General features: G+C 45.8%; 1 protein-coding gene across 4 annotated transcripts in view; it reads right to left on the bottom strand.

Moving 5' to 3' along the window:
- FANCG (FA complementation group G) overlaps positions 1-11,634 on the bottom strand; it is a 34,887-nt gene extending 23,253 nt beyond the window's left edge. The window contains exons 1-11 of one of the 4 annotated variants that reach the window (XM_066602688.1): positions 11,564-11,634; positions 10,180-10,336; positions 9,652-9,742; positions 9,250-9,384; positions 8,455-8,636; positions 7,844-8,000; positions 6,986-7,116; positions 6,271-6,417; positions 3,129-3,289; positions 2,929-2,995; positions 1,369-1,673 (exon numbers count right to left, since the gene is read on the bottom strand). In XM_066602688.1, coding sequence (XP_066458785.1) covers positions 1,369-1,673; positions 2,929-2,995; positions 3,129-3,289; positions 6,271-6,417; positions 6,986-7,116; positions 7,844-8,000; positions 8,455-8,636; positions 9,250-9,384; positions 9,652-9,742; positions 10,180-10,263 — 1,460 coding nt within the window. In that variant the 5' untranslated portion in view covers positions 10,264-10,336; positions 11,564-11,634. Of the gene's footprint in view, positions 1-1,368; positions 1,674-2,928; positions 2,996-3,128; positions 3,290-6,270; positions 6,418-6,985; positions 7,117-7,843; positions 8,001-8,454; positions 8,637-9,249; positions 9,385-9,651; positions 9,743-10,179; positions 10,337-11,406; positions 11,441-11,471 lie in introns of those variants that run through there. The other 3 variants (XM_066602687.1, XM_066602689.1, XM_066602690.1) reach the window with 3 other exon arrangements.
- Between the last annotated feature and the right edge of the window lie 438 nt (positions 11,635-12,072).

Raw genomic sequence — 12,072 nt, 5'->3', positions numbered from 1 at the left:
TCCCGCTGGAGAACAAAGGATCTGAATGCACATTGGCAATACGCCAATCCAGTGGTACAACCCCAGTCGCAGTAGAGTCACTAAATATAGGAAATAGCGGTCTAATACATCACTTAGTTCCCTTAGGACTCTCAGGCGTATTCCATCTGGCCTTGCAATTTATCGATTTTCATCTTTTTTAACCGGCTCTGTACTTCGTCCTGTGTTACGCAGGCGATATTTAGCGGGGAATTCGTTTTATCCCCTTGTGTGACATTTCTTTTTCATTCGAGAATACACTTCTATTTTTGTCGTATTAATAAGTTTTCCGTTTCTTCTGTTGCTTTTGGTGGTCGATAGAAGACCCCTATCAGGATTTTGTTATTTTTCCCTCCCTGTATTTCTACCCACAGAGATTCCACGTGTTCATCTCCTGCACCTAGATCTTCTTGTAGCCTAGCCATCAAGTAGGATTTAACATACAGATGTCCCACTTTCCAGTCTCTTCTGAAGAGATTGTAAGCCTGTAAATTCACCGCCCAGTCGTACTAATCATCAAGAACTGTTCTGTCAGTTCTAACTGTACTAACCCCACCTCCCGCTCCACCTCCATTCCTATTACTTGGTCCCAGGTCACCGTCTACACTATCTTCCCCCCTATTACTCTTTTTGTTGTCCCCCCCCCCTTTCCCGATCCTTAGTTTAAACACTCCAACATTCTAGCCATTTTCTCCCCCAGCACAGCTGCACCCTCCCCATTGAGATGCAGCCCATCCCTACGGTAGAGTCTCTAGTCATCAGCAAAGTCAGCGCACTTCTCCAGGAACCCAAACCCCTCCTTCCTACACCAACTCCGGAGCCACTTGTTTACCTCCCTAATCTCCCACTGCCTTTCTAGTGTGGCTCATGGTACAAGTAATATTTCCAAGAAAACTACACTGGAGGTCCTCGCCCCAAGCATTAGATCCTAGGTCCCTAAAATCATTTTGAGGGTCCTCCATTGGCCTCCAACTTTGTCATTGGTGCCAACGTGCACCTTGGCCACTGGATCCTCACCAGCCCCTCCCAGTAATCTGTCAACCCGATCTGTGATGTGTCTAACTTGAGTACCAGGAAGACAACACACTGTTCGAAAATCCCGATCTTTGTGGCAGATTGCCCTGTCTGTCCCCCTTATAATTAAGTCTCCCACCATATATAACAGAACCAATAACTAAAATAGTCTGAACGTATCACTGCATGAACTACAGGCTCCACCTACTGCAAAGGCAATAGCAATCAATACTAAATTTAGTGATTATACCGACACTAAGTAATTAATGCTAAACTATAGTTTTGTTGGATGTACAAGAATTAATGGGTAATATAATGGTGTCCCCTCCCGAATACCTTGTGAAGTCAGTGATGGATTCTCTGTGATCTCCCAGCATGCCCTGGGCCTCTCCCTGCAGTAGATAAGCTGATGATGCCCATACGATACAGTTCAGCTGCTCGCTCATAGACTTCGCCTTTTCATGGTTGCTTCCGAAGGTGTCTACATTGATGACACCAGAGGTGAGGTGTCTGACACTGTCCAGTAGCTCCGAGCACACCGTGATGACATCCTCAAACCGCTCATCCTCCAGAAGAGCGGCTGAGGCTTCAAGATAGATGGCGGGAATCCTGGGCAGAGGAGCAGGACTGGAGCTGGACCCCTGAGAGAAGAAAAAAAAAATCAGTGCAACATGCTCTCCTGTGTACATCGTTCCCACAAATGTCCCTGTTACTAGAAGTCCCTGAATCATCCCGTCACATAAATGTGCTGTTAAGCCATTTCTTAGTTCTGTCTGAATCTGGGAGCGCTGGGTGACATGATCAAAATTCCAAAGGGTTACACCAGAATCACAAGTTACACCCTATCCATAGGATAGGCGATTACCTGCTGATTGGTGGGAGTCTCATACATCTCCTGCTCGTTTCCTTTTGTGTTGGCACACTGTAGCGTAGGTGGTGTCACTAATGACAGTGCGTCTAAGGGCTCATTCACATGGGCATATGCGTAAAACATCACAGCAATTGAAATGCACTTTGTTCAGTTTACCCTGCGTTTCATCATGTATGTGTGGCTTTTTTTTGCATGAGTCTACATGTGTATGTACTGCGTAGCAAGAAAAATAAAAAATGCAAACAAGATGCGTGAAAAATGCAACTGCTACGCTAGTACTTGTGTCTACATTGCGTATTATATGCGCCAACAACAGGGCTCTTGCTCACGCAATACACAATAAAATAGAACAAGCTACGATTTTCTTACTTGCGTAACATACACAATGGCTATACGCAAGGGTGAATGGATCAATGAAAAGCCATTTACTTTCATTGACTCTATTCACTGCGTATTACACCTACGATATACGCGGTAAAAATACGCCCGTGTGAAAGAGCCCTTAGGGGGCGGGGAAGCCGGAGGGAGATCATATGATTGAGAGATGGGATGCTTTGCCACAACACTGAATGCTGCACTATTCTGGTCATATGACCATTGGCATAAATGGGATCAGAGACAAAAAAGTGATGGGTAAAGCTGCACTCACATCTGGTTAGGAGGCTCCACTTGGATTTTGTCCAGAATCTTGGGTCTCTGGTACAAGATCCTGGACAAAATAACGCAGCTTGATGTGCCATATTGTCGGGGAAATTTCAGCTGGCATGCTGGAACCCAGACAGACCATTATAATCAATGGGGTCCATCCGCAGCCTCTGCAGCTGTTCCAGTATTTTCGTTGTTTTGATCCAAGGACAGAGCCAAACAATGAAATTCAAGTGCGGTTATGGACGCGGGTGCGAACTCTACCCAAGAGTTTTCTATGATGCTGACACAAACATTGCTCCATCGCTTTACTTCCAATCGCTTTAAATAGAGCATATGTGAAAGGTCTGTCTGCAGCGCTGCATCAGTCTATCACTTACCTGACATGGAGATCCGTCCTGCAGCTCCCTCATCAGCTCTAGGTAATGACCCACTGCTTGATCTATGCTGCGAGGAGACAAAACACCAAACCATCACAGTCCGCAACCCTTATATGTAGCAGCTCACGGACACAGAGAAATGACAGCGGTCAGACTAGGTCAGCAGGGGTTACGCACCCAGCGTTAGCCATGGCGCTTACCTTCTTTTCTGCAGGCAGTGCCTCGCCATTAGATATTTCACCTCAAATGAACTCGGCGCGTGGATGAAACTGCCCAGAACCGAAGAGCTGACAATTAGCTCAGTTCTAAATGGAAATGACGTCTTTCTGGAGGAATCGTCTGCGCCGGGATTTTCTAAGGCCTGGAAATCAACCAATACACATGAACCCACAAGCTATTCTGCGGGATGTGCTCGCTGGACAGTTAGTAAGGACTGCTTATAAACCAGACAGATCATGGTTGTCCTCTTTGCTGGGATGCTTATATATATATATATATATATATATATATAATATATATACACACATATATACACATACATATATATATATATATATATATATATATTATATATATTATAGGTGACTCTATAAGGGCCTCTGTATTTTACCAACTGCCCAGCCCATTCTTTCTATGCATCAGTAGAGCTAATAGGGGTCAGACATCCTCCGAATCAGACACTGATTGAATAGACTGTACAACACAATTTGTGTAACTGATAGGCAGATAGGCGGCTCATAGTGACTTTACTGCACTGAATTCAAATATGATATCCGCTTTTTTCTGCCAGTAAGGTTTTCCAGTTATGGGGAATAATGTAATTCAATTGCCACTGTATTGTATTTTGGGGAAATATGCCAATACAAGTAATCCAGTCGGCTCGCCATTAAACTTGCTTAATAAAAAGAACAGAAGTGATTGCGCAGCTATTTCGCAATCACTGTTACACACCGCGTGCTGACTGAACACTATAAGGGTAGGTTTATATAACATATAGAGTATGTTTCCACGTGGCGTAAACGCTGCGGATCATCCACCAGTAGTTGTAATTAATGAACTGTTCTTTTACAGGTCATTAGTTCACTAAATAAAAGAATCAAAATCATTAAAAAAATAATGCATGTTTGGTATTGCTGAGTCTATAAACGTCCGATCTATCAAAGTAACGCATTATTCAGCCCGCACGGTGAACGTCGTCAGATAAAAAATAAATAAATTAAGAACGGCAGAAATGCGCTTTTTTTGGGCAGTCACCAAGAAAAAAAAATGCAATAAAAAGCGATCAAAAAGTCATGTGCGATCCAAAATGGTACCATCGCAAACTATAGGACGACTTGCAAGAAATGAGCCCTTGCACAACTATGTGGATGGAAAAATAAAAAAAGCTATTGCACAGAAGATGGCGGCAGAAAATTTTAAAAAATTAAAATGCCTTTGAAAAAAAATGAAAGTAGTACAGCAAAAAAACCACTAAACTACATAAGTTTGGTATCGTAGTAATCTACGGACCCATAGAGTAAAGTGGTTATGTCATTTTTGTTGCCGTTTGTAGGCTGTATAAACAAGATGCAAAAATCGCACGCGCTTTGCGTATTTTGTGCAAAGCGGTTTTAACATTAGAAACTCCCATTAACATTCGGGTTAAAAAAAAACAAAACAAAAAAACAACACAGCGATATCGCAGCGTTAAAAAAATGCTAGTGTGCAGAGGCCCTCAGCCATTGAAATTAACAATTAGTTTAATAAGTTCAAGACCTGTTCTTTGTTGCACAAATGTGCAGGAAAATAGAGCATGCTGCGTATGTGCATGTGAACAAACCTATTGAAATATGGGCTCTATTTTCTGTGTATTGTGTGCGCAAAATTTTTATACACTTGCGCAAATATGTCTGTGTGACACAGGCCTTGCAGAAATACAGCTGTGGATTCTCTTTTGAACCCGCATGGATTACGAGCAGATTGTGAAGCATACGGCTCCTCCTCATTTGAGGTGAATATGCTGTAACGAGTCATTGCATAGGTTTACATGCTCTGAATTTAAAAATCTGCATCACAAGTATTATTTATGAAGCTGATTTTTTTCTGCTTGTGGATTACATTTCTTAAAATCTCACCCACTCTGCTTCTATTGCAAAATGTTGCAATTTTCCACCCCAACTACTGTGGAAAATCCACAGTATTTCAGCGATATGTGAAAACACTCCAGATGTTGGCAAGAATGCCTCAGCTGCTGATCATCAGTACCCAACCCTCCGCTACTGGTCTTTTCTCTCTACCTCTGTGCCGCCACGACCAGTTTTACAGGAAACTAGGTCCTAATAAGTGGTAAGATAGAGGACACTGAGTATAACGGGCAGTGACCAACAGCCACAACAATGGGCTCTGGGTTGTATAGAATGTGTGGTCCTTCCAGCACAGAATTGCAAAGTAGTTCTCAAATTTAAAGTAACCATTAGCAGTAAAGAAGAAGAAGAAAAAAAAAAAAAAAAAAAAAAAAAGAGCTGTGGCGGGGAGCTGCAAACAGTTACCCTTTTTAATTAATACATTACTTGTATAGGTGTTTGAATTTGGTGACTAATTTTTTTTGTCTCCCAAATTTTTCAGTTCAGAAGTCAACTTTTAAAATTTTTTTTTAAAGTCTGGACCCCTGACAATACTTCATGATCCTATAATTCTACAGCAGCAATCCTACGATCATGGCCAAAATTAGGATCACGATGTTGGAACCCAGCAATCTATTCATGAACCATCCTGAGTTTGGGTCATCAATAGTGCAGCGGTTTAAGGCCTCATGTCCACAGCTACATAAATATTTAAAATCCACAGCGTTTCTCACGCATGCGAATCCGCGCCCCATAGGGATGCATTGGACACCCACAGGTAGTTAAATACCTGCGGATGTCATTTTTCCTTCTATTGAAGCCTATGGAAGCTGTCCGGATCTGCGGAACACCCGTACCAGAATTAAAACTCACCTGTCCGGACGCTGTGGATCTTTCCTCCGTCGTGGCCGGATCTTCTTTCTTCGGCCCGCCACGTTGGTAGCGTGCATGCGCCGGACACATCCGTTGGGCCGAAGAAAGAAGATCCGGACGCAACGGAGGAAAGATCCGCATCGTCCAGAGCAGGTGAGTTTATTCTTATTTTCAGGCCTCATGTCCGCGGGGCAGGTGGGACCCGCTGCGGGATTCTCCATGAAGAATCCGCGGCAGGCCTGATTTTCCCCGTGGACATGAGGCCTAAAACCTCTGTCTTAAATTAGAGGCGCTCTTCTGCAAGGAGTAAGAGGACACTACCCCTCCAGCACAGACACAACTGCAGAATCTACAGCAAGATATTTACCGCATGAAGCAGAGCAAGGGCCTCCAGCTCAGACTCCGTGTCTCCTATGTCGTGGTAGAGGACAGAACTGTGGTACAGGGCGGACAGACACTGGAAGTCCGTCCTCAGCGCCAGCCTCCAGTACTGCAGGGATACCTGAGGCTTTGCCTAGAAAGACATCAAGACATCAGAAGATAGAAATACTGCAAGATCCTAGAAGTTGCTAAATTGTCATTTATACAGCGTGACCCCCAAATGCCTCCTGTTTCCCAACACTTTTAATGAGCCCTGTACTTTAATCTGAGCCCCATAGGCAACAACTGAGTCAAAGTGCCACATTCAGAAATAAACTCAGTCCTGATCGAGCCTCTCTCTAGTGATGCAGCCGTAGGACGCCATGTCCAGGAAGGACTTTTGGTTGCTGCACAAACATTCATGAAGCCATACGAGGGGGTGTCAAAATGGAGGGTGTACCAGTAAAACAATAGAGTTGTATTTTTTTCCCCCATTCCAGTATGTGGTACAAAATACAACTCGTTCTGCAAAAAACAAGTTCTCATACGGCTACGTCAACTGAGCAATGAAAAAAAAGGTACAACATTAGGATGGAAAGAAAAAAAGAAAAGACGAAAACTGCCTGCGTCAGGAAGGGGTTAAACCAAAAGATTCACACTCACACACATCGCCTGATAACGCAGGGAAATCATAGCCACATTTCATAAATGTCTACACTTACCATCTTGTAGAAGGAGCAGCCCAGACAAGTGTAGATGTCTGCCAACACTCTGCTAGAACACAGACTGCTGGCGGCTTCCTGGAGGAAAATGACCGCCTGCGAAAAATCTGATGCGTTCAACGCAATAACGCCTGAAACAAGGAGGGCGAAAAGTCAAGAAGCAACCAAATATGTTCTATATTTCATAAAATTAGATTAAACTTGTATGAAATTCAAGTAACTCGTTTCCTTTACTTCTCTTGTGCCGTTTTACATGAGTTGATGTTTCTCCTGTGTTCACACAGAAAGCTGCCGATTTCCTGCTACCTGAAAGGGGTGTGGAGCCAAACGGATGTAGGTTCCCGAGGGCAGCCATAACTCAGGATTTTTCAGAAATTTTATACTACAGAGAGCACACGGCTCCATTGTAGCTTGCGATGCTATTCAGGTGGATGACTTTTCACAAGGACTGATGATACCTGTGAAGACGATCGCTGCATGTCCTAGTCTCATCCATATTCATGGGCAAGAATAGGACAAGCAATGTGCAGGGTCCATAGAGATCGGATAACACATGGACGGGGATGTGTGCTGTTCGATGTGTGTTATGCCAAAGTTTCTTGGGCACAACACGCTTACGACCATGTGAATCTGGCCTAAATTTGAGTATTTGCAAAGTTACCTAACTTTTTAGATACTTACTCAGCAGCCAGTTTTAGTTACCTGGGGCAAAAGCTCAGTTTGCAATTCTGTACTAAATACCACAGTCAAGGCAAAGTGGCTTGTTGGCACCATCGGCCCTTGCATACCTCAATAGCTACGTCTCGGTATATTTAATTTGTGACCTAAACCTGGTCATAAAGGAGGGGCAGCAATTACCTTGAAGGAGGGCAGCAGCATTATAGAGGACGTCTTTCATGAGGCTGGTAGTCTGGACTGTGAGGATGGTCTCCGGTTCCTCCAGCGGCACCTTCCAGGCTTTGATCAGCGATAACAGGTGGTCCTCCTTGTGAGAACAATTATGGAGGTCGGGAGTCTAGAAAAAGAAAGATGTATATAGATTTAGGCTGGAATTGAGTTGGGGGGCATTTCTCTATCATACATCCCATTAAAAAAGTTGTCCAAAGTTAGAAAAACACGGCTATTTTCTTACAAACACAGTGCCATCCTTGTCCACAAGATTGTGTTTGGGAGAAAGCAGCCATGCTTTTCTAACCTTCGACCATCCCTTTAAATACTGCCCCTCCACAATGATTGGGAATGGGTCACACCAGGAAGTGATTTCCTGGGTACAGAAGAGCCAATTCTATGTCGAGAGGGTTCATACACACCAGCGAAGGATTTCTAATCCAGAAATTGTATAACCAGCAAAACCACAGCTTAACATGAGTGATGCAGTTCCAGGCTGCAGGGTGCGCAAGTTCAGGACCCCCAACAACAATGTGGTTTGTAGACACTAAAAACAGAAACAAGACCCTCAAGTAACTTACTCTGCCAAGTAGGGAAAGCAGATCTACAGCATCCTGCAGTTGGCCATGTGACAGCCAAAGGGCACATTGCAGCCCGGCCAGTCTATTCAGGGCGGAAGTCATCTCCAAGGAATGGTCAGCTGCAAGAATCTTCTCCCAGTGACCAGCACCGAGCGTCTCATCCTGCCCCAAGACTTCTATCACTGTAAGGAAACAAGAGACACTACATCTAATTACCAGGTTCTGCAACGTGGAGGGGGGGGGGGGGGGCTGCTTGTTATATTTCCAGAAGATTACTTTTTGCCTATGACATTTCCCAGAGTGCAAATCACCGAACAATTATAGAAAGAGTGCAGATAACTGGGAGAAATAACCTGCATTCCAGTGCGTATAAGTGTACAGAAGTCTGCAGGTTCCCTTTCTTCTCTGTCTGTGAGCATATAAGAGCCCTTTTATGCAGCATGCTTATCGTTCAGTCTCTTGCTAAATTGTTGGAAGCTGACCAATAATCTAAAGTGTGAACGCCGCCAGCGACCTGCGAACAATAATTAGTTTGCTTATTACTTGTAGTCCAGTATGTGCAGGCATAAAAATCAAACGACGATCTATAAAGGGCTGCCACTTTATCTGAATGGAGACTGGTAGCCGGAAGCCATTCAGTGAGCGATCATCGCTTTGTGTGAAAGCACAGGAGTATTATCGCTGGCATGACTGTCGGGCGCTTATGAACCCTACAATGGTTCGTATAAAAGCAGCCCAAGTGATGTAGGCTAGGAACCACTACCTGACAGCAGATATATATTACATGTTCTTCACCTCTACTCAGAGCGTCCTCCACCGGCACCGAATGTTCAGCGAGGAGTCCACCAGCAGTTGTATTGCTGTGCATTATCACCATGTTATACAGGACGGTTAGCTCCAGGGGAAGGGTACGGGGGGCTGGCGGTAACCCTGCAATTACACAGGAAAGAAAACATTAAGGTAACAGAACAATCTAATGTCAACAGCGATGAGCAGAAGACAAATAGTAAGTGCGCTCGCCGTCCAGACTGCAGCCTCCTGACACCATCACTACGGTGTAGCATCATCATATTACTATTCACTGATGCTCGGAGACAGCCGGGCGGTGACAACCGACAAGTCTTTTCCAAGTCAGAAAGCTTAGTTGTCACAGTATGAATGGTCAGGCATCAGTCCCCACGCTGCAGCAGCCGTTACCTTGTATCTTCTGGAGGAGGTGGAATGAGTCGGAATCACACTGCTGCCTCCTCTGCGCCCTGATGCGGGCGTCCAACAGGCTTTCCGAGTCCTGATAAACAGATAAAAGATATACAGTATATACTTTAGTTTAGAAATACCAACAAGGAGTCACAGGAAGGAAAGGGGTCAGCAGGGACCTTCTATCTGGCCTCCAGATGGCTTGTGACTATTGGGGGTGTTGGGACCAGTGGATGTGTGAGGGCACAAGGTGACCGGGCTCAGGACCCCCCAACAGACCACCAGTAGAGAGGATCCTGTGATCATCCAACAAGCACAAGTATCTCCAACGGTCACCGACTGCCGTGTTCATGTCCGGAGACCTCGGGGTGAGCGCCTCAATCCTTCCTTTGCTGTGGAGCGGCACACTGCCCCCTGCTGGTGTGATGGTCTGGGGGAGTCATTACATACAACACCCGGTCACCCCTAGTAGTGGTCGGAGGGACGATCTGTTCAGGACATCCATGTGACGCCATGCCTGATCTTTACCTGCCACGTCCTGATGATGCTGTTGTTCTCTTGCGTCCACCACGTCCCGCAGTCGTCGTCCTCCGTCTCCCCATCCACCTCCATAACTGGGGGGTGGGGGTGCACTTATCTCCAGATGCTGGTGGTGCGCCGAGGAGCCGCAGGTTTATAATGCCAGCTAGGAACAGAGCACATCTACTAAGTCTGCGCTCACATCTGGGCTCTCTTATCCACTTTTAACGGATCCATTAAAAAAATTTATATATATATATATAGATAGTGAATGTTTAGGGCTTCGTTTACATCTGGGTCAGGAACCGCCGCCGGAGCTTGTCATAGATCCGCCAAGAGACATCAAACAAAAAAGTCCTGCATGGAGGACTTTTCGTCTGGTAGAATGCCAAATGGCTGAACGAAAACTGAATGGGCTCCATTCTGGCCATCCTGGCACCCCATTCATTTCAGCGGGCAAAGCATCGCGTTTTAAAATGCAGAAACGCATGAATCTAGACCAGACGGCGCCTGAACGCTGCGTTTCTACGCTGGTCCGAGAAGCCCCATTAAAATCAATGGCAGCGATTGACAGTGTTTAGTGCTGCGCTGAAAACATAGCGTTAAACGCAGAAACAAAGACGCCTGTGAGAGCCGTCCAATAAGACGGATCCGTCCGGCCAGGGGATTCCCCTCTCTGCTCCCATAAAGGAGCAGGAAAACGGAATCCCTGAACGCAGATGTGAACCGCGCCGAACCAGCGCCAACGGAAGCGAAAATATATGGGATTCTGACTGTAATAAAAACTAACCAAAAAAAAACCAAAACGTATCGCTAGATTCTGTTCGCATCAGTTTCTAATCTGCGATGATCCGTTTTTAACGGATGCTTTTTTTAACTGCACGTGTGATTTAGGCTCCTGTTACACGGGTGAGTGCCATATATCGCCCCCCTCACAGGCGATGCCCCACGGGATGGGAAGGTTACAATGGGTAAAGCTGGCATCACTGTCACACACCGCGCCGGCCCTATTGGAAACAACGGGTGACGTGTTCCGAGGGAACCCCCATTGCCTAAAATGCGTAGAATCTGCACCAAAATACGACCCGCTGCAATTTATATGTTTCACATGCCCAATACACGTGATAGAAGACCGCTGGCCTCAGAACCCAATGGGCTTGTAGGACAGCGGTCCACTAAGGGGGTTACTGTTACAACCACACACTGTGATAAGTGACGTCCCCTCTTCCTGCGGACCGTATAGCTTGTGACGAAGGTGGCATCCTAGCCCTAATCCGGCATTCATTAATGCAGAAACTTGCCTGCCAGCTACAGGACAAACTCAGCCCAGTGCCGGATAAACAGTCGATTCCCCTCAGTTCCGCCCCCTGTCATCCTCTGACAAGTCCGCTACCTGCAGACCTCGTGAGCCACCCTCTCTTCTCGCAGCCGCCACTTCCAGCACAACATTCGCTCCTAATCGCTTATTGGCTGGATGTAACTACCGCAGGGAGTGCCGGGAGTTGTAGTTTATACTGTGTAGGCATAGAGCAATTGCTGGGGTAAGTAGACTACAAACCCCGACATGCACTGCGATCGCTGCCTGTAAGCCGGCTGACGGCGGGAGGCATATTTCTGTTTTCAGCCGCACTTAAGCAGCGCTGCTGATTAGAGCCACCTGATTGGCTCTTCGGCACCACGTGACTACACAGCGTGCACGCGGATTGCCTTCAGCAGACGTGCACTACACACTACACTTAAGCAGCACTGGGTTAGGTTTAGGTGTGCTGCTTAAGTGTAGTGTACGTCTGCTTAACTGTAGTGTGTAGTGCACGGCTGCTGAAGGAATCCGCGTGCACGCTGTGTAATCACATGAAGCCGAAGAGCCAATCAGGTGGCTCTAATCAGCAGCGCTGCTGAACT

Source organism: Eleutherodactylus coqui, chromosome 5 (genome assembly GCF_035609145.1).
Source record: "Eleutherodactylus coqui strain aEleCoq1 chromosome 5, aEleCoq1.hap1, whole genome shotgun sequence".
NCBI classification, from domain to species: domain Eukaryota; kingdom Metazoa; phylum Chordata; class Amphibia; order Anura; family Eleutherodactylidae; genus Eleutherodactylus; species Eleutherodactylus coqui.
The sequence above is the reverse complement of the archived record's forward strand: the minus strand, read 5'-3'. Positions and strand labels throughout refer to the sequence as shown.